Here is a 21,610-nt window from a genome sequence, read left to right as displayed (position 1 = left end):
CCCACCATTTCTAACACCCTATAATTTATAAAATTGTGATGTGGGAGGCATGAGTGAATATGATACCAAGGACTCTGTGCCAAGGTAACTTCCTTGACTCCTGCAGTTGTTTTTCCTGTGATCAGCACAGATCCCGCTGTTGCGCAGCGGGCTGTTTGCAACCCCAATACACGTTGTTTAAAACCAAAACAAAATCTGAAGTGTTCTTTGTCATCCCACACTGGTCTGGAAAACAGTGCCAAAATCTCTTAATTGGAGGCTCTCTGGAGGAAACAGTTGTGCACTCTCACATATTCATGTCCTGCATGTTAGGAAGATAAAAGAAGATTTTATTTGCCTTTGGATTAAAATAATGATAATGTTAATCACAGAAGCTTGAGAAGAGTCACAACTTCAAAGGCTACGGCCTGTATTCACCCTGCCTAATTGTAGGCATTTAACGGAGCCTGTCACCACAAAATCCCTCTGTAGTTAGTGGGAGAGGTGTGAACCTCCCAAAGGCTTAGTCTTGGTAGAATCCACGTTTCCCCCGGAGGGGCTGAAAACATTGCCCGTGAGGGAGCCCACAGTGACCGCGTTCCTGACGGGTGCTGCAGGTGAGTGCTTATTCCTAGCCTGCACCTGAAGCGCTCAGCCTGAGCGCAGCGAGCCGTGCCTCCCACTCCACTCCCGTTCCCGTTCCCATGCCTGCTCTCCGCCTGAAGCCATCTGGCAGCTTGCGAAGCAGACGTGGCTGGGGCTCCTGGGCAGCCTCACAGCTACCATTCTTCTACTGCACGGTCATGCCCTTTAGCATACACAGTGCTCCCTATATGCAGTTCGCACAAAGACACTCAGCAAGTAGGAGGTTCTCTCCAAGGCTTTATTCATATACTTCTAATTTCTACTGGTCCTGAATATATTTTCTTCGCAAGCCTGTGCATTACCTGTGACCAAAGCAGAGTAGCTGTTAACTTATGACAACGGTCCTGTCTCGTCAGTACTGTCCCTGCTATCTGTGTATACTCTGCAAAAAACTATTTTCTTATTCCAGTCAATACACTGGAATAAACTGCTGCTTTTGTGAGTGTGACCATTTTCAGCCAGTGCACCAGGTAATGACTGTAGACATTTGAATGCCCTAGGAGCTGTTGTTCCTTCTCAGTTTGTGTGGGTTATGTTGTTTTCTCTTTGCTTGCTTGCTTGGAAGCACTCACAGCCACTGAGAGCGATGGCACGTTGCTGATGGAGCAGTATGTGCCCTGCCACATCTGTGCAGCTTCCAAGCCGGAGGAGGATGAGTGTGGCGAGAAAGCAGAGGACGCGCAGTACTTTAACATGGAGGACTGTGTCCTGACTGCCATTGAACTGGACTACATCACATGTCCTAACCACCCTGACATCCCTGTTTCTCTCCAAGAGCTGGTCCCAGAGCTTTTCATGACTGATTTTCCTGCCAGGTAATGTTATCTGATAGCCTTTAGTTAAGTTTCAGTGTACCTATGTAATTCGGTTGAATTTTTTTCCTAAGTCATCTCTGTTAGAGGAACATACTGACCACAGGAAACAAATTCATCCACTCTCAATCCCTGCTCTGGCAATTCATCCTAAACTGCACTCCTGGTGGTCAGCACACTTGCTTAGACAACTGCTGTGTGCTGACCTGAGTCATCACTTCGGGGGGTCCTTTAAGATCACTGTGGTGCAATGTGAAAGTCCCTTTTCAAAGCCACAGCTGTCCTGCATTGCCCAGTACTTTGGCCAGAGCTTTCTGTAGTTGGAATCTTTCTGGGACCCCAGAAAGGAGATTTTAATACGGCAAAACCAAAAGGAAGCACTGCTGCATCAATTTTGAAGAGCCTGTAGGTGAGTGAATTTACATAGACACCACTGGAGAATTCACATTGAGTTGAGGCTCCTGCTTGGCTGAAGACTGTTAGATGTGTTGTGGTAGTGTGGCAGTCCTGAACAACTGAAACAGCTCTTCCTTACCCATAGCAGCACTGCCAAATATTTAAGCTGCTTAAATCAGTCTTATACCCCTTATTACTTAGTGTGTAGACCAAGAGACCTCCTGACAGCAGGCAGGAGAGGAGACCAATGTCTCTTTCGGTTCACACTCTCTCGGACCTTTCTGTGCCCGATGCAGAGCTGTGAGACCTCTAGACCAAACTGTGTCCTGTTGGCTGCTGTCGGAGCTTTCTGTGCTCCCACTGGCCCCTGTTCCTTTTCTGGGGTCATTTTGCAGGGTGTTCTGGGCAAACACCCCCTTGGCCCGTCACGACAGCCCTCCTCACAGTGCTGTCTCCTGGAGATTTATTTGACTGGTGGGGGCAAGTGGAGATGTTTGAAGTGTGAACAGCTGTAAAAGTAGTCTCTGGAAGAGTGGGGAAATGATGAATTGCAGCCTGGGAACAGTAAGCTGATTTGAATAATCAGGTTTCAGAGTGTGGGGCTGTTCATAAATGTCCTGTCCTGCCTCAGTGGAGGAAAAAGGAACAGGAGGTAAATGAAGCAAAAAAATCGTTAATACAGATAAATGGTACAAATATGTGTGCCTGTGTCATCTGCTTGGAAAAGGAGCTTATGTGCTTTCCAGATCTACTTGATTCTTACGGGATAAATTGCTGCAGTAAAAAGCCTTTTTTGCTTATTTGCCCAAGTTACTTTTTTCTGTGAGAAATCTGTGGTACACGAGCCAGCATAGAGTACATTGAGGTGACCAAGGTAGTTTAGGTGATCCAGTCCCCTCAGCAGGTAAGACAAAAACCTATTAGGGATTTGTGAAACTGGACATTACATTAAAAACACGAATTTACAGTGTCTTTGAAACTTTCCTTTTAATTAAAAAGCCCCAATCTCTTTTTGGCAGACTGTTCCTGGAAAATAGCAAACTGGAATGCAGTGAAAATGAAAACAACGTTCTTGGCCAGGGTGGAAGTGGGACCATTATATATCGGGCACGATACCAAGGAAAACCGGTGGCTGTGAAGAGATTTCAGATTAAAAAGTGCAAGGGTTCTCTCACTACAGCTGCAGGTACAGTACACAGAATCGGTGTCGGGAATCGGCTCTTGCAGCCTGCCATCCCAAGCTAAGACCAAAGAGCCTTCGCTCTCCGAAGTGCTGGCAGCACCTGTTTAAATACAGCTTTGAAATACATAGCAAAATTGATGTGTTTCCATGGAGGAGGAGGATACGTCTTAAAGAGTCCTTCACGAAAGCACTTGTAGGGATGAAGGTCATGGGCACTGCAGGAAGCTTCTCTCCTGCAGGTCAATGGGTGGACTATTAGGGTGCCAAGGCAGAGCTCTTGACTGGGGTGGGAGGCGAGATTTCATCTCCTGTTCCCAAGCTATTTGGCATTGAGAGGTGTGGATTTGCATGGGACTTGTGGGTCTCCACCTTTGAATAAGTCTTTTACTCCATCTGTGCCAGCAGCTACAGAAAGCAAATTGAAAATCCTTCTCAGCCTGCCAGCTCCTCCAGGCAGGGACAGGCTCTCGTACTGCACGTGCCGGCTTTTGAGCACAGGTTTCCAGCAGAGCCTCAGTCCACGGACAAAGGAAAGGGGAAGGTGCCTCACTTCCCTCATTCTTGTCAGGGAAGGATGCAGTGAACCCCTGAGCTGTGGAGGAGGCCAGCTGCTGTCCCAGTGACAAAAAACCTTTGGAAAGACCAGACCTGCCTGAGCAGCCTGTGGTGTCCCATGGCAGAAGGACAACTACTGTGAAGGGTCCCTCTCAGAGCCCCTGCTTTAAAAAGCACAGCAGGAGCTTTCCAAAATCATCCAGGTGGTGAGAACAGAGTGTGGCAGACACTCGAGGTTGGTGTTAAAGACCAAGGGAGCACTTCCTTCCTGAGGCGGCCGTATATATCCTGCTTATAGCCAATGTCTGTTAGTGGCTCATGCATCAACATGAGGATGCAACTTAAAGCCTTGCTGTTGGCATAACCCCACAAGCTGCCTTCCTCCTGCAGCATTTGCTCAGTGATTAGCACCTTCCAAAGAGTTTCTGACTTAGTTTCTCAGCTGGGAAGTGAGAAGGGGTTTGTGTGTCTTGCCAGATACCATGCTGAAACACCTGAGAGCCATGGACGCCATGAAGAACTTCTCTGAGTTTCGCCAGGAGGCCAGCATGCTCCACTCGCTGCAACACCCCTGCATCGTCTCCCTCATTGGCATCAGCATCCATCCTCTCTGCTTTGCCCTAGAGCTGGCCCCTCTGGGCAGCCTCACCACCGTATTGTCTGAAAACTCCAAAGGTAAAAACAGGGTCTCCCTCCTGAGACAGCACACTCTCCGAGTCATGGTAGTGACAAATGGTCAACATTTAAATTACTGCTTGATTTACTGAAGGGGATTTTTTTCCAGACTCGGGGAAGTAGGAGGGATGGAATTGCTCTTAAACTGTGCCTTTGGGAACCTAGTAAAAATTGATGCTCAGGATTTTCAAAACTACTTTGTAGACCTGGATTTTCAATTTCTCTGCAAATTATTAAGAAGTGCATCTCACTTCAGTGCTGCATGGGTAATGCTGTGTTCTCCGCCCTGCAGATGGGTGTCTGGCACTCTAAATTCTCTCATAATTATCTGTATTTCTGTCGCTGTCAAATGAGCGACACTAATTCCAATATAGGTTGAGGCCATCTGACCCTCTTGGCACCTTGGCTTTGTGTCAACTTTCAGTCAAACACTAATTTTCACCAGAAGATTTAGGGGTCTAGAAGTGAAAGGGTTTAAAAAAAGAATCTAATAGAACTGTCAGACGTGTATAGTAACACGAACAGTGTCATTTCAAATCATGGCATTGAGTGATGTTTTAAAAGGCTGTTAGTTACTGCTTTGGAGTTTAAAAGAGACAGAGAAAGGTTAAAAAAAAAAAAAAGCAGTTATTGCAATTACAAGAGCTGAAGACGGGATGTTCCTTTGTGCCAGGGTCTTCCTTTGTGCCACTGGGACACATGCTGACACACAAAATAGCGTATCAGATTGTAACAGGCCTCGCCTACCTGCATAAGAAGAACATCATCTTCTGCGACCTCAAGTCGGACAATATTTTGGTGTGGTCCTTGGACGTCAAAGAGCACATCAATATCAAACTCTCCGACTACGGAATCTCCCGGCAGTCATTCCACGAAGGCGCGCTTGGCGTGGAAGGCACGCCGGGCTACCAAGCTCCTGAGATCAGGCCTCGCATAGTCTACGATGAGAAGGTAACGGTGGTGTTTCCGTGGGCGTGACGGCGGTGGGTGGCTGGCTTCGTGCATGGGGCTGGATTCCCTTCTACGTGCGTGGTGTGCAGCACTAGCTTTCCCACCACGGCCTTCCTTGCTCTCCTCTCCACCCACTAAGGGAGGTTTGCCCTGGTTTCTTCTCTCTGTTTCTGGCTCTAGGTCGACATGTTCTCATATGGGATGGTCCTGTATGAGCTGCTGTCTGGTCAGCGGCCTGCGCTGGGACAGCACCAGCTCCAGATTGCAAAGAAGCTGTCTAAAGGGATCCGTCCTGTTCTTGGGCAGCCGGAAGAGGTGCAGCTATGTAGGATGCAGGCTCTCATGATGGAGTGTTGGGACACTAAGCCAGAAAAGGTACAAGACAACCCTCACGACCAGTGTTTTCTGATCGTGTAGCTACAGGGCTCTGGCAGCCCCTTCACGCAGGAGAGCTAGGCTTGGTCTTGGCACAGCAGAACGGCTCGGTTGCCCATTTACCCTTCCTGCTGATACAGCCCAGAACTTCTGTTGACTTAAATGAGAGTTTTATGAGTGAAACGATGGCAGATTGGTGGCCTTAGATAGCTGTGGTGACATAAAGGTCTCTTGACATCAATGGCAGTTAAGCTATTGATTTCACCAGGGCAAGATATTACCCATAATTTCTAGAAACAGCTACAGTATCATGCTGTGAGCGTAACTACAAAGACTTCAAAAACCCTGCGATTATAAAAGGTAGTATGAGGAAGAAAAGGGTTCAAAGTACAAGAAAAGGATTATGCTACATAATATTTTTCATTAATTACAAGTTGGCATTTCAGAGCTGTTGTCCTTCAGACATCAGCTTGACTCACAAACAGCTAGACACTGTACTGACAATGGGTCAGCTTCCAAAATTCATAAACCTGAAGAAATTCATCAATAAAATGTGTAAGAGAAACATAGACCAAACCGTGGAAGTACAGAAGAGGTTTGGCTTCAGTGTCTGGGATACAGAGGATGCTAAGAACCAATGGGGTAGGATTTATAAGGAGAATTTGGTGCAGATTTGAGAACATAACAGAAGCCTTTATTAAAGAAGTCCTACTTCTTGGCTCTCTAGCTTTAAAATTATTATTATGTTTCTTTTATTTCATCTGGACTTCCAGCTGTCTTCTGTGACATATGTCTTTCTCTTTTCCTTTCCCCACAGCGTCCACTGGCCATTTCTGTGGTAGGACAGATGAAAGATCCTACCTTTGCAACATTTATGTACCTGCTATCCTGTGGGAAGCAGTCTTCCTTCTTCTGCTCCCAAAGACAGGAGTACAGTGTGGTGTTCTGGGATGGGAAGGAAGACACCAGGTAAGACGGCTCATATTGGTAATTTCTTTCTTTTTTCCTTTTTTCTTTCTAAGTAAAAATCCTTCAGCGTCTTCACTTTTGCCTCTGAGAGGAAGGTAAAGAAGGTGAAAGTGAATTTGGGTGAATGCCAAGAATATGGTGAACACTGTTTTCCCAAACGCTTTTAATTGGGAACAGTGGTTGCTTTATAAAGGATATTTAATGAGCTTAACTCTGCTTCAATTAATATGAGGAGAAGATTAGGGCAGTGTAATGATTCACACACACAGGATGAAGCATTTGCACATGAGAACAGACGTGTTCTGCCTTTCCTAATGAGGCCATTTAACACTAAACCTTTCCTAATTGAGACTGCAGCTCCATCTCTCTTCTGCAAAGCAATTAAGCACATGCTTAAATCCTATTGAAATCATCGGGAGTTAACCACATGCCTGAAGCTGTGTGTGCATCCAAGTGTATACTTCCAGTAAAATGTGTGCTATACTGAATAGGCATGTGCTTTAAATGTTACTAAATTGTGACTGAGATGATAGTATTTTGCTCAGCCCCATGTTGACCCACGGCTAGTTAGGTTTATTTTTATGGATGTTACTGATTTTTATAGCCCCAATCTTATTTGGAAAGATTCACAAACTGATCTGAAATCTAGATTAACGTGTTCATTATTTGTAAGCATTAACCTAATGGGAAAGGTACGTGATTTGTTCATGAACTATTTGCTTTGCTATTTGTGGTGCCTGATCAGTCGTTCAGTGCAGACAATATAACTATTCCTGCTAAAACTGGTGAAACACATGGGACTCACAGATGTATTTTGAATACATGGATGTTGTCCAAATATTCGCAGCAATATATCTCAGTGAATCTGCTTCCTGACTGGACAATCCACTTGCTGGAGACTGCTGAATAACAAATTACATATATGTGACAGATTCCAGGATGTGTAATTGCTTGTGCCACAGTTGGTAAAATATCTGGGGCTCACAGATGTGATTAGGAATATCCACTTATTGTTCACACACCCAAAACCAATAAACTTTCCCAAATCCCAAACAAACAAAATCCTGTTAGTTGCAAAAATATTAATTAGTCATATTTATAAATTATTTTATCAGGTTACAGATCTTTGCTCTTATTTGGAAGAATCATGATCTTCTGTTTATGTACTAGAATAAGTAATGAAGCCAGATAATACTGAGGCAGTGAACTTGGAGAACGAGCACATATTCTCTTGAGAACCAAATGGGCAAGACGGGCTAAGACCTCCCAGCTATTAATTACTGCTGTTCAGCTGGAGCTATTTGTCTCACAGCTGAATTATAGTAACAGACCACATAAGTTCTCCTAATCCATTTCCGTGCAAAGTCAGATAGCTGAGTTTAAATCTTCACAGAGGCAATTGCAAATCTGCTCCCTGAGGAAGAGCCGCGGCACATCTGTATTTCTATTCCTTTAAAACAACCATTTGGAGGGGTGTAGATCCTTGCAGCATCGACCACATCTGGACAGTTGTGTTACGGCTTAGCCAAAAGTGCTGAGTACCGTCCTGTAGCAGTTTGCAGGCTGAATGTTGGCTACAGGAAATTGTTATTTGCTCCTTTCAGAAACTATACGGTGGTGAATCTGGAGAAAGGAGTCATAGAAGTGGAGAGGATGAGCTGCCCAGGAATGAAGCTATGCTGCCAACTAAAATTTCAGAATGCCCTCTGGGCTGCCACCGAGGTGAGCGTTGCCCGTGCTTCAGTGCCCCGCTCAAGAGGGGTCTCGCTAGAAGATGAAGAGAATTAAATTAGTAAAGCTAAGAGCATTTGAGACAATGGGCATCTCCGATGAGCAGCGTGATTTTGCTGTCTCCGGGTGTATTGTTTCTGCCTATTACTTAGCTGCTACCTAGATCAAAATCGTGCCTCCTGGTCTTCAAAGCGATCGTGGGAACCTCGACTTTCTGAGACGAAACTCTCCAGATTGTAGCATATCTGTACCCAGGGTTTCATCTGGGAAATGTCCTTATCTGTAAGCGATAAAGGGAAGCAGTGAAAGAAGCCGTGCGTTTAAGGGTGGGGTTTTGAAAGAGGCCTGAGGGATTTGAAAGTTGGTGGGAAATGGGTACCCAAGTTTTGTGTTCACCGTGGAAAACTGCAACTAAAAAGATAAGAGAGAGCATGGCTGGTTTATGCTTCAGAGCCCGTGTCCGCCCATCAAAAAGGCCTGTGTTAAGTGTCAACCGGTTCTGACACAAATCGTTTGACACAAAACAAACAAAAAATAGCTAAAACAAACTGAAATGTTCCTGAAGTTCAGTGTTTCAGAGAGGGGAAAAAAGGCCACGCTTGCTGAATAAATAATTTATGTCGGTTAATTCGCTCCACCCTAGCATGGATGCTGGAACTGAGTGAGAGTATAGATCTTTTTTTCCCTGTAGGAAAATAAGATAATTTGACTTTTTCTGTTCCCAAATTGAGGTGAAGTTAAAATATTCCTATTTTTTCATAACAAGAAGTATAGAAAAATTACAAATCAGAAATCCTAAAGCATTTTATATCCCATCTTTTTGATCAAAATTAAATGTGTTGCTATTCCCCAAACTGGGTGCTCTATGTCAGTTTAGTAGATTACGAGTTGTAGAGCAGGTGTAATTCCACATACAATGTAATACTAGCTTTTCTTGAATTGACACATTAATGCAAAATAACATACAACATGTTTCAATTGTCCTACATGTTTGGGATTTGTTGCGGTTGGGAGAGACTTGTCCCTTTAATTTATTTTTAGAAGAATTTTAAAAATTAAAAAAAAAAGCAGAGTCAGGGTTGTCAAATGCTATTTTTAGATGTGGTGATAAAATACCTATAGTGGTGATTTTGGTGGCTTTTGGACAGTGCGTATACTGCCTACAGCTCATTCTGGGGAAGGCAGTACCTGCTTTCTACCCGCAGACAAAGCAAATGCTCCCCAGGGAAAACAAAGAGAAATCCAGGCTTTAGACATCAAAAAATACAAGTGAAAACTGGTTTTGGAACCAATTTGATCTTGTTCAGGTATCAAAATATGAAAAGCATGGAAGGTGATTGAAATTTATAGAATTTTATGTGCTCTTTCACAGGACCAGAAGATTTCTGTGTACAGGTTGCAGGGCATGTGTCCTCTAAAGACTCCGCAGAAGGGTTTAGACACTCCTGCTACTGTGAGCTGCTTTCTAGTAATGCCCGTTGTCAAAAAGGTAAGGAGGAACCTAAAGGAAAAGGGACATTCGTGAGACTAAGCCGTCTGCTGCCAGACCAAGCTGCCAGAGTTTGCGCGGCTTGTCGCTAGCTGGTGTTGAAGGACTTTGCAATGCCCAGGAACATTTTGGCAGTGCGAGGAGAAGGTTTCCAGGTCTTTGTGCCTCTGCCAGAAGACAGAGGTGTGGGCAAGAACCTGAGTCAGGGGACCAAAGCTGGCACTTCCAAGCCTGCTGGGAAAATAGTCAAAATAGATCAAATTCCTCTGCAAGGAAGTTTTCCAGCTGTGTTTCCACATCACTGGAAGACAAGGTTTAGGCTGATCAAGCGAAGTATAGGGGACATGAAACAATAACTAGAATAGATTTGTTACTGCTAATGCAGGACTTTCTCTGGTACCTACTCTTTTCCCGGTGTGTGTGCATGCTGTCATTTGTGTGCACAGTCATCTTTAAATATTATCTAGGCTCAGCCACACTTCTTTTTTGGTTTTGAATGAGAACACTTAGATAATACAGCTTTTAAGGGCAATATGGATAATTACTCTTATGGGTAATACAAAAGTTATATACTATCTGTCTAGTTCTGGAATTGCTAACATCCAGTTACTGGCAAGAGAAATCTGACATGACTGCCTATTGCGGGCAAGTCTTGGGAGATGTATAAAAACTGTTTTCGAGCTAAATTACCTCCGGTTTGCTTACAGCCACCTCAAGTAAGAACATATAATTATGTTCCAACGTTATTGGTAGCTGTGTAGTTTTTGCAAATGCCAGCAGACTGGTACGTGTCTAAAAGCCCAATATGGAGCAGCTCTCGAAGCGACAGTGGAGCTGTTTTATACCACATGCCCGTTCTGCGTTACTGTCCGTTTCTGGCTCATTTGCTTGGACTGCTGCATTGCTGCAAACTGAATCCGAGGCAGATGGTTAGTGTAAGGTGTACCGCTTCACTTCCAAACATGGTGTAAGTAGGACTGAAGTAGGGCATAGATCTAAAGTTGGCACAGCAATAGATTTCACCCGCCGGGAGGCTGCATCTGTCAGCTTTCTTTGGCTCCCAGACCTGCAGCATTTCTCCGCCATGGAGTTTCATTTCTGATGTGTAGGGCAAATTTCTTTTTCATGCTGCCTGAGGTTTTGTCCAGGACAGTCGAACGAGTCTTTCACTTTCAGCTTTTCCACTGTCATACAGCTTGCAAAGCCATTCCTCAGGGGTTACAAGTGGCTTTATGTCTCCTGGTTTCTATTTTCAGTTTGTGGCTTGCCTAGAAAATGTCATAAATAATGCCAGGCCCTACAATAGTAATATTGAGTCTAGACACCTCCCTTCCTCCCCCGACCCTACCCAACCTTCCAGAAATCCACATCCCTTCAGCGCACTCCTTAGTTTATTGGACTTTCTTTTTCCTCTCTCCTTTCTATGAATGAGTTTGGCAGTGAAATAGCCAGAGCAGCAGCCATAGGGATGTGCAGACCAGGTTGGCAAGAAGCTAAACCGTTTTTTGAAACAGCCAGTTCTTCCAACAAAGCTAAGTGGAAAGCTTACACTGGTCAAACTCGCTGTACGGCGCAGCAAGCTGTATCAGAGTTATCACATAGTCATTATTGTCCAACGGAGAAGAGAATTGCTCGCATTTCCCTGGGAAGAAAGCCTTTAGCTGATGAGATGTGAGGTAACTAGCAGTCAGAGAATTGCCGAGGGATGTTGCTGGGAAGGGGAATTCTTTACGACTGCCTTGGGAAGACTGATCCAAAAGAAATAGTTTCCAAAACTTGGTTTCTCATCCAAAGGAAGCATCATGGAAATTTAAAAGCAGCAGAGAGAGGCCCAGAATCCAAAACTCGCCCGCCAAGGAAAAGTCTTGTACAATTTAAGCTTTTTGTTGCATGCTTTCTGTCACCAGTATCATTGTTTTTGGCAAACAATAAAATTTTCAGTAAATTTCCTTTCAGGAAAAAAAAAAAAGGCAAACAAACAGGTTAAAAAGAGGAAAACAAGATGCTTTCTGAATTGGTTTGCAGCATTCTTAACAAAGAGATGTTGAGGGAGAGAGAAATCTGAATGGGTGCAAGGCTCTGGCCTCTTGCAAAAACCTGGAACACACGAAAACAAAAGCCACATTTAAAGACTGCAGCCTGCTGCGGCGTTCGCTGCCAGCAGTGCCAGACCCTGCAGGGAAGAGAGGAGGAGGTGACCGAGGCTGTGGTGTCGGGGGCTGTATTTTTTTTTTTTTTTAACCTGCTCGCAGCGGCTGTCCTTGCGCTGTCCTTAGCTGCGAGGACAGGACGTCTGGAGCCAGCTCATCTCCTGCACATCGCATACCGTCACAGCCCCACTCAGAGGCCTTCCTCCCTGGCACGGTGGGACTTCTGGCAGGACGGAGACTTCAAATGCAGTTTTGTTGCTATGTGTTTTTGTTGGCTCTTTGTGGAGCCCAAATGTTGAAAATGAATTCTGAGAAAGTTACTTAAGGTTTCTGGAGGCTGCTGCCCTGCCTGCCTTTGGTCACTGGTGTAATACCCTGATTCGGAGAGTTTTGCCTTGCTGCCCAGCTGCACTGGCACCTAATAAAGTCTGGTGAATCGGTGGCACCCAGGGGTGGGTTGCCTTTGCCATGTTCTTCTGCGAAATGGGTCACTCCCTCGTCTCGGTCAGGCGAGGGATGGCAAGTTGAGGACACTTCTCAGCATTTGAGTTCCTACTCCTCGTTTCTTAAACAGAGAGATAACAACAGTGGCTGGATAGAAACAGGTCCCGATAGCCAAGGCAGTGAGTAATAAGTGCCCCAAAGCATGAAATACCTTCCAGATTTGCTTCCACCATTGTGCTGTTCCAGACAGGCTAGAATTTGGCAGAGTCGGTATTACGGGTAAAGCTGGGTGGGGATCGCTGACGCAGCCCTGCCCGGTTATGGTGCCGATTGCTCAGTGCCGGGGAAATTTGGCCTATGGAACTCAGAAGGGAATATGGGTTCTGTTCTGCAGTAGCTGACACTAATCAAAGAAATCAAAATATTTTTTGTGAAGACTATGCTTGGATAATTCAGCATTTTCAAATCAAATGAGACAAAATTACAGAGATCTGTGAAGACTTTAATAGCGTCCTGTGTCACGCTAGGAGCAGTTCAGGTTGACATACCCACAGTATGGTTCATTTCAGATGTTCCCATTTCAATTTAAATTTTCCATTTTTTGTAAGAAATACCTATTGTGCATGGTCCTTTGGACTGAAAAAGTTGGACCGTTTTCACCGGAGAGATGTGGGCTGTTCTGCTTTGTTTTGTTCTGTTTTAAATAATTGAACTCCTTTCCAAAGAAAAAGTAACCCAAAACCCAGCTTGTGCAAAGCATCGTGCCATGTTCCAACCTATTGATGCAACTCCCTGGCAAACTCATATCCAGGAGCCTTTGCACCAGATCCACATGGCAGCAGGGACATGGCACCGAACACTGCAGGCCATTTGGGTTTCTTTTAATTAGTGGTTAGAGAATTGGGACTGGACTGAGTTAAAGTCCAAGTCCCATTTCACAACTTTCCACTTGCTTCCCTAGTTTTTCCCATTACAGTAACATTCTGCTGTGATTTGGATTAGTCATATGGGCTCAGCACACTCATGGTTTTACTCATACTTTGTATGCAGATAGTGTCTTTTTGTCCAAGACTCTTAATGAGCCTTGCAAACAGTGCTATCAATTAAACTAATACTTACCCCTATGCTATCTGCCCCTTGATATCCGAGAGCAATTCAAGACACTGATTTTGGCCTCTACGGACTTAAGCAGCCTGGGAGCTATCTTCCAGGGCTGGCACAGCCAAGGTCCCTGAAAGGGCACAGGCTTTCCCTTAATTTATGAGCAGCAGGGGGTGACGCCGAGTCCCCGTCCCATCTCGCAGAGGCGGGCAGCGTCACTGGCGTCCCGGGCACGCCGGGAGGCAGGGCTTTCCGCCACGGCGGGGCTGCGGAGGGGTGAGGTTGCGTCGCTTCAGCTGGGGTTGCTCTGTCTGGTTCTGTTCGTTTTGCTTTGCTTTAGTCCGGCCAGATTGTAACAGCAGAAAAAAAGCCCTGGGCAAAGGGTCTTTTTTTAGAATTTATTGCTCCACGGGGAGGAAATAGAAAGGCCTTTGAGGAAGGTATTGTTTTATCTGCTTCACAGATGGGGGAGTTTCTGGTACAGACCCAAGGTCATGGGGAGTTTTGTTCCCGAGAGATCCATTTCCCAGTCTGTTTAACAGCATTTTGCACTGCTGTGATGGGCTGGAGGAGTCGGAGACCCGGCAAGACGTGGCCTTCTCACCGGCTCCCGTCCGTGGGATGTGACGGTATCCATCGCAGCAGTGCCTGCGCTGCACCTGAGCTCGACGCTCCCGCAGCCAACACGTCTGGGACAGGTTTTTAACTACCTGCAGAATTGTTCATGGCCCTTGGCAGCCGCTTTGCTGAACTGCTGCTGCTTCTGTGCCCTCCGCTGGGATGTCTGTGAGCTGCCAGGGATCCCAGACGCGGAGCCCGTCCCTGGGTGGAGCGGTGCTGTTAAGTAGCAGACATCGGATATGGAGCGATCCCTGTATGCTGCTGTTTGTGAGAAGATTGTCTCCCTCTCTTTCTGTTTTTACTGCATTTCTTCCATTCCTTTCCTACCTACACTGATAGCAATAGCTTTACTCCTTTTTGGAAGAGAGCCGGGTTTCTACAGCTGGATTCCTAGGATCGTGATGGCTGTCTCTGAACATACTCCAGCTTGAATTTGTTAAGCTTCGGGGCAGGCTGCCAGGTCCGTCTGTCCTCCCTTGCCAATAAAGAGAGAGGTAATACTGGGTGAGAGGAGTATGGCTCTGCAGCAGCTTCTATGTAATGACTTCTTTTTATGTTGCTGTTATCACTGAGTGATTTGGGGCAAGTTACTAGTGTACTTGCAGAATTGTGAGAGGTAGCCAGAGCCTCTGGGATTGAAAGCTCTTGTATTGCAGAAAAGTAAAGAATCCGGATAGCGAATCTGCTGTATCTTTCTTGCAGAACTCATATGTGGTGCTGGCCGGCTTGTCGGATGGACTTGTAGCAGTGTTTTCGGTGTCCCAGGGCATCCCAGGGGACAGCTGCTCCTACCTGTGCTCCCACACAGCAAACAGGTCCAAATTCAACATTTCTGATGACGACCCCCGGCAGAACCCGTACCCCGTGAAGGCCATGGAGATCACCAACAGCGGAGCGGAGGTCTGGTACAGCAACGGCCCCGGCATCCTCATCATAGACTGCGCCACGATGGAGATCAGCAGGAGGCTGGAGCCCTTCAGCCCGCCGTCGGTGATCACATCCATCGCCTGCAACTCGGAGTGTCACGGGGAGGAGGTGGTGTGGTGTCTGGACGATAAAAGCAACTTCCTGGTGATGTATCACGTTTCCACCTACCAGCTCTGCGCGCGCTACTTCTGCGGAGACTGCAGCCCTCTCAGAGACATGTTTACGATCCAGCAGCCTTCGGCAGCCATCCCAGCTACAGCACCCTTAAACCACAAAGCGATGGAGAGTAACCCGCTGGTGGACATGAGCATTATCTATAGCCCGGAGGTTGGCACCCAGATACTAAACCACCAGGACTCGCTCACAGATTATTGCTCTATGTCTTCCTACTCCTCCTCGCCTCCTAACAGGATAACCCGGTGCCCCTCCAGCCTACCCAGCTCGCCCATGAGCTCTTCCAGTGCACCGCTTTCCACAGATTTTGAGGAGTCTGACAAATTTCATGAGCTGAAGCCTTCCCTGGATCACGATGCTGTGCCTGCGGGTGACAACACACAGCATCTCCAAGCTGTCAAGATTCTTCCAGTAAAAGACCTCATATGGATCCCCAGGTTAGTGGGTCGCTTATCAAAGCAACTTCGTCAAAATCTCTCCTGGGCTGAGTGTGAGATTGGCTCAGGCTAATTCAGGAACTTTTGCATTCCCAGTGTGATTCACCTGCCCAGAAAGTCAAGTTATCGTTAAGAAATTTTGTTCCCAGTGCAATGGTACATCGATTTTTCTACCCTTTTTAAAGATATCTAGTGTTGGGTAGAATGGCCACATCTAAGGTCTTGCAGGATTGATTTCAGCAGAAGAGAAATGTGGGTGGTAAGACTCGAAGCCCTGTTTCTCCAGCTACTGAGGAAACAAAGAACAGCAGGCAGCTTCCTCACTCAAACACAACCCTGGCAAATCCTGTTGTCTCCTGTTGAGCTGATGGAAACCACTGATTTTGCCTGTCCCGGGGGCTCTCACTGTAGTGGATTCAGGATGCCCCTTGGTGGCATCGCAGTGCCCCCTTCCCTGCAAAAGGTCGCGTAACTGCCGGAGGGATTGCAGCAGAGAGGGTGGATATCCAACGTGGATCCTCCTCAGGTGTCGGCAGTCCCCACTGCTGGCTAGGTGTGACATCTCCCTCGTTTCTCTTCTAGGAGAGGAGGGGATATCATCGTTATCGGACTGGAGAAGGAATCCGGCACCCAGCGGGGCAGAGTGATCGCTGTGCTGAAGGCTGGGGAACTGGCTCCCTACGGGTGAGGCTGACTCGGGCAGCGCCTGTCACACCAGTTCCCCGGGGCACAAGGGGACTGGGTGGCAGAGGGTGGCTCCGCAGGGTCCCAGGGCTCTCAGGAGCTTCCTCTCTGCTTCCAGCAGCATCTGAGAAGCTCCCAGCCGGAGGAGACGCGGTTGCTGGTTGCACATCGAGGCGTGTGCATGCTCTTATAGCATGGCAGATGGTGAGGGGAAGGCACTGCGACCACGGTCTGGTCTCCAAAAGCCGCAGAGACCAAGTACCGCTGTAATGAGACAGGCAGGACCATCTTGCACAATGCAATAAACATCGGTCTGATCCTGCCTGGTGCTGACTCCCAGTGCTCTGAGGGCACCTGGCAGAAGATCGTTGGAGCTTGGCAGACTCAGGCCCTGCGTTGGGAACAAGAGGTGTATTTATGCAGAGCGCAGTGCTTGTCTGTGGCTGCATTCACGTGGATCAGGTTGACGTTCTGGCTCTAAATGAGCACCTTTGTGCTGTTAGCAGTGACGGGCCGGGGGAAGGCTCTGGGAGCACAGGGAAGAGCAGTTATATACATTAATTTAAAATGAACGAGAGTCCAAGTAAATAAACAGCTGCTAGAGAGATGGGAGTGTTCCTGCTGATCACTTAAATACCAGTCTGGGATTGTACTATTTATGTCCAAACAAATGGAGGTTAAGCAGCGCTAAGGATTATAAATGATCATTTATTACCACTGGGCAAACACAACAAGAGATCAAAGCGCTCCTGCCATTCCCTCTACTTGCTAACTGAGCGTCTGTCGGTTAGTTGGGAGCGGAGTATTGACTCTATTGTTCACGGGTACTCTTAGGTTGATTTTGCTTTACCCAAATTAGGTGTGGAGTTAAGGCGAGGTGACAGGGCCATCTCAGACTTGCCCTGCTTTGCTGCCTCGCAGCCTGGCTGGTTCAGGCACGGTGGCCGTTGACTTGCCCTGGTTTGCCAGCAGGATAAAGACCAGCCGATAGCACCTGCCTCCTGCGAGCCCCTCCAGGTGCGGAGCCGGCTAGGGAGGTGAGGAGAAGAAGGTGGCTTCTTAGGGGCAGTTTGTGATTAAAAACCATCTGCAAGGACAGCCCTTGTTGCCAGTGCTCCCCACCAAGGTCTAGGGGCCTTTCTGGGGAAACAGTTTGGGGCCGGTCTTCCCCCATGGCTATTGGAGTGGTAGAAAGAGCCCAGCAAGGTTCCCTTGAGCCCTGCAAGGACACGAGTGTTATCTTCTACCTGGCCACCTTCCTCTGAGGTGTCTGCAGGGCCAGCTTCAACTGCTCTTGTTTGATCAGGTAACATGCTCAGGGACCATGAAGGGACACACATGCAACACGATGCTGTCACGCAGGACTCCTTCTGCATGAACCTTGTGGGTCCCTGGGCTGTTGCTGTGGCCATGCCTGCTGATCGGGACTCGGGGCTCGTACCCTGAGCAGGCAGAGCGGGGCTCCATCCCACTTCCACACTGCATTTCAGGCTGCGGAGGCTCTCCGCAGCCTGCTAGCTGTGGCATGATGTGGGCTGTTTTGAAAATGCCCAGCTGGCAGCAGGCAAAAGAGTCTGTGGATTTAGCAAATCGGGAGATTAACAGCAACTTCAAAATGTCACGGCAGACTTAAGCACCCACCTGCATGCTTAGGCACCTGGATCCCTTTAAATATCTTTTCCCATGTCACTAAGCCGCTTGTTTTTGTCGTGACATAGTTTCTGATCCCTCTCTTTGTTACGCTCTCCTTTCTGAAGGATTTGCAGCTTATAAAAAGAGATTCGGTAGCTGGAAAGGAGAGCTTGTGAGTCAGTGCCTCCCAGATGAGCGGTGGTGTGCTGTGTTAGCAGAGCTGCTCTCCGCTGTAACGCCCTTCTCTGCTCTCTTCTTCCTTTCCCAGGACGCTGGTGGATGCTGCTCTCGCAGCAAAGGACACAGTTGTGTGCTGCTTTGAGAACGAAAACATGGAGTGGTGCCTGGCTGTCTGGAGAGGCTGGAGCGCCAGAGACTTTGACATTTTCTACCAGGCCTACGAAGAGCTGGGAAGGCTTGAAACCTGCATGCGAAAAAGAAGGTAGTGCTTGTGGCGCTGGGAACCAAGGCTCGACAAAAGTCGGAAGCGTCCTGCTCTGAGCGCGCCTGGACTCCGAGAGACAGCCCCGGAGAGGGAGGGGACGAGGGGTGCGTGGGGGGAGCGTGCGACTGGTTTGCTGCTAATGAGCGCTGCGGGGTTCCCGTGGCTGGAGCCCCGTCAGGGCTTTCGGGGATTGAAGAAACCGGCGTGAGCAGGGCAGGGACAAGCCCGGGAGCTGGGCCATCTCTCCGCTCTCTCGCTCCGTCACACGGTCCCCTGCAGTAGTCGAGAGCAGAAGGTGGAGGTGGCTGCAGTTCTGCTCATGCCTCTATTTCAAGTTTCTTCTCCCCCATTTTAAATTCCTTCCTCACCTTCAGCATGCACTGGCTGCTGCTGCTGCTTTTATAGTGTATATTGTCAGCCAGGAGAGCTCCGTTAGCCTCAGCGGGCTCTTTCCTGGGAGCCTGAGCACGTTACAGTCCCCACTGCCCGCTGGCCGGCGGTGCGGTCCACTGCGGGCTAATTCACCCTGCTCCCGGGGACGTGCGTCTGCTGGGAGCCCTGCGCTGCGAGGCTGCTACCCACATCCCTGCAAGTTTGTTAGAGGCTACTTCAGGTGTAGCCCCTGTTGTGGCTGCTGTGTAGAGACATCCAGGTGTAATAACCAGCAATAAGCTTTGGCTGGTCACTGCGTTTCTGGTTCCTGAAAGCTATTGTGGTTCAGTGTTACTGTGAGAGAGCCTAAAATAATCTGCCAGTAATACTGCATAATCTCAGTAAGTGAAAGAGCTATTTAATTGCACTGTGCAAAGTCAATTGTAAATAGAGCTGATACAAAGCAAAGCCGCTCGGTTTGACAGATACTTCCTGCTGTAAGAGAAGGGAGCCCTGTGACCAGGAAGGTTTATAAACTGTCTTTGCTTCACTCCTCTTTCTCTTGGTAAATGCACTCTGGAGTATTGAGAACACAATAAGCTTTATTTGCCTGTGTATCTGTGCAGCTTCCGCTCACCACAGCTTTTATTTTATCTTCATTAGTGGCCTGGGATGATGTATTGGCTCTGAATACCATTGCACTTAGTTATCCCAAGCATGTACAGCAGTGTAAAAAGTGAGCCCGGCTAAGCACCCTGTAAAAAGGTGTACAGTTTGAATTGTGGACCTTTTTTTTTTTTTCTATCCAAAGAAACTTGTGTGAGCATCGGCAAGGCTGGCCAAGGCCGAACGGGCAGGTTAACCCTCTGGTTCACATTTCTGTTGCAGGCTGCTAAAATAATCCTTCTTCAGAAACAGAGTATATCTTAAAATAAACAGATTCTTCCCCACAATGACACTGCGTTGGTGGCACTTGTTATTGGCAAACCCTGCCTGCGTCAGCCGCAGAGTGTTAGGGGTTTGCAGCGTCTGATCAAAATGCACGTCCTGCTGATGAGCGTAGCTTGAACTGTACTGAAAAGTAGAGTCTGTCTCCGTACCCGGCCTTACCTGTCCCCGTCCCCCTGCGGCTCCCCCAGCGGCTCGCGCGGCAGGTACGGCAGCACCCCTGCGCCCTGGTTTGCTCTCCCTCCCCAGGCCAAGCCCTCCTGGCTCTTGTCTCAGAGAGGAAGAAGAGGCGGCTCAGCCCTTCGCTGCCGCCGCCGTTTGACGGGCGTTTTCACAGCTGCCCCGAGAGCTTATCCTGACTCAAGCTTAGCTGTGAAATGGCTGTATCTGTGTCAGGGCTAATTAACTGCATTTCCCTGAAACTGTGTCACCTGCCTCCCGTCCTGCTGCATAGCCCGAAGCCTGCACGTGCCTGCCGCGCACACCCCTCACCTGAGCCGGGGTTTAACCGTCTCACGGTCGCCTTCTCGGGTGCCAGACCCCTTTTACACGCACGTACTATTTCATGATCCTCGAAGCCCTAACAGAGGCCACAAAACAGCTTGTGCTTTCATTCAGCCTTGCAGGTTTTCTTTGAGAAAACGCTATCTGGAATAGCCACAGCAGTGCCTTATCGTCCCTCTCGAGCAGAACAGCTCAGGCACCACGCTGCTTCCAAAGCCGGTGTGGGGCCGTGCCCCCATGGGCTCCCCGGCACCCACGGGGGTCAGCCAGAGCCTCTCCCAAACCCTCGGTGGGCACCGGCCGAGGCCCCGCCACAGAAGGGGCTTTGTTCTGCTCGCCGCCGCGCGCTCCGGAGCTGTTATTGCACACAGCCATTGCGCACGCCCTCCCCCAGGCACACCGAAACGTCCCTGCTCCGAAAACCCTGCTGCCGCCCTCGCCAGGGTTGGGACGGCCAGGGAAGGGGGTGGGAGAGAAGCGAACGTCGCTGCATGGTGACATGAGAGGTCCCTGCCACAGGGACAGGAGTGAGCGTGTCCCGAAACCGCCTGGGAACAGGGGTCGGTTCCCGAAAGTGACTGAGAGCCTGAATGCTGCCAGCCTGGAATCAGGACAAAATCCGCCCCTTCGGCAAACCTGAAACCTCGTTAGCACAAGGCTCCATTAAGGAAGCAATGCACGTGCTGCGGGAATGAATCCCCAGGGGCAAAAATAAAGAGAAATTAAAAATAAAATCAAAACACCCCCCCCCACCAGTTCAAACAGTTTAAGTGAGATTCCAATGCTCATTCCCAGCCCTCCCACCAGCAAAGCCTGTTCTGCACCGGGCGGGACCGACAGCAGGTACAGGTGAGGGGCGTCATCCGTGCCCCTGTCACCCATCCCTGGGGAAAGGGATGGGGTCAAGGCTAAAGGCAGGAAAAGCCCCAAAAGCCCGGGAGCAAGGGGCTGCCCGAGCCCCAGACGCTGCCGACAAAAGTCCCCGTTACCGGTGCTTGGCCTGGGAGAGCTGCGTATGTCGCAGTCCTGGCTATTTTATTTCAGGTTCTAAAAATAAGCCCGAGCAGGGGCCTGGAGGGGGGGTGTTCCTTCAGCTGACCCAGGAGAGGTGACAAAACAGCTTAGTTTTATTTTGCCAACGTCAGGTTTCCCCCAGCCCGCCTCGGAGCAGCGGGAGCGCACGGGAAGGGCTCGGCACTGGGAGGGAAACGGATGCCCTCAAATGAGATTAACCCCCTGCACGGGCAGCGGGAGGGAGAGGGGTGCTGGGGCCATTAATTAATCGCCGAGGAAGCAGTGAGACGCACAGGACCCACCACCACCGGGATTAATTAAGCCGTCAGCACCGGAGCCCCAAGCCCCCCGGCCTCGTCCCCTCGCCCAGCTGCCTCCTGCGAGCAGGGAGCCGCAC

At 48.5% G+C, this 21,610-nt stretch overlaps 1 protein-coding gene across 1 annotated transcript in view; it reads left to right on the top strand.

Annotated features, from left to right (window-relative positions):
• The window catches only part of LRRK1 (leucine rich repeat kinase 1), a 78,134-nt gene extending 58,431 nt beyond the window's left edge, over window positions 1-19,703 (top strand). Inside the window, exons 23-33 of the mRNA XM_075159819.1 lie at window positions 1,190-1,439; window positions 2,852-3,018; window positions 4,048-4,245; window positions 4,919-5,196; window positions 5,377-5,571; window positions 6,389-6,540; window positions 8,145-8,262; window positions 9,644-9,760; window positions 14,779-15,614; window positions 16,197-16,298; window positions 18,199-19,703. Of these exons, the coding sequence (XP_075015920.1) occupies window positions 1,190-1,439; window positions 2,852-3,018; window positions 4,048-4,245; window positions 4,919-5,196; window positions 5,377-5,571; window positions 6,389-6,540; window positions 8,145-8,262; window positions 9,644-9,760; window positions 14,779-15,614; window positions 16,197-16,298; window positions 18,199-18,376 (2,591 nt within the window). The 3' untranslated portion in view covers window positions 18,377-19,703. The remainder of the gene's footprint in view (window positions 1-1,189; window positions 1,440-2,851; window positions 3,019-4,047; window positions 4,246-4,918; window positions 5,197-5,376; window positions 5,572-6,388; window positions 6,541-8,144; window positions 8,263-9,643; window positions 9,761-14,778; window positions 15,615-16,196; window positions 16,299-18,198) is intronic.
• The last annotated feature ends 1,907 nt before the right edge of the window (window positions 19,704-21,610 follow it).

The sequence above is a fragment of the Calonectris borealis genome, chromosome 11, assembly GCF_964195595.1.
Source record: "Calonectris borealis chromosome 11, bCalBor7.hap1.2, whole genome shotgun sequence".
In the NCBI taxonomy this organism is placed as follows: Eukaryota; Metazoa; Chordata; class Aves; order Procellariiformes; family Procellariidae; genus Calonectris; species Calonectris borealis.
The sequence above is the reverse complement of the archived record's forward strand: the minus strand, read 5'-3'. Positions and strand labels throughout refer to the sequence as shown.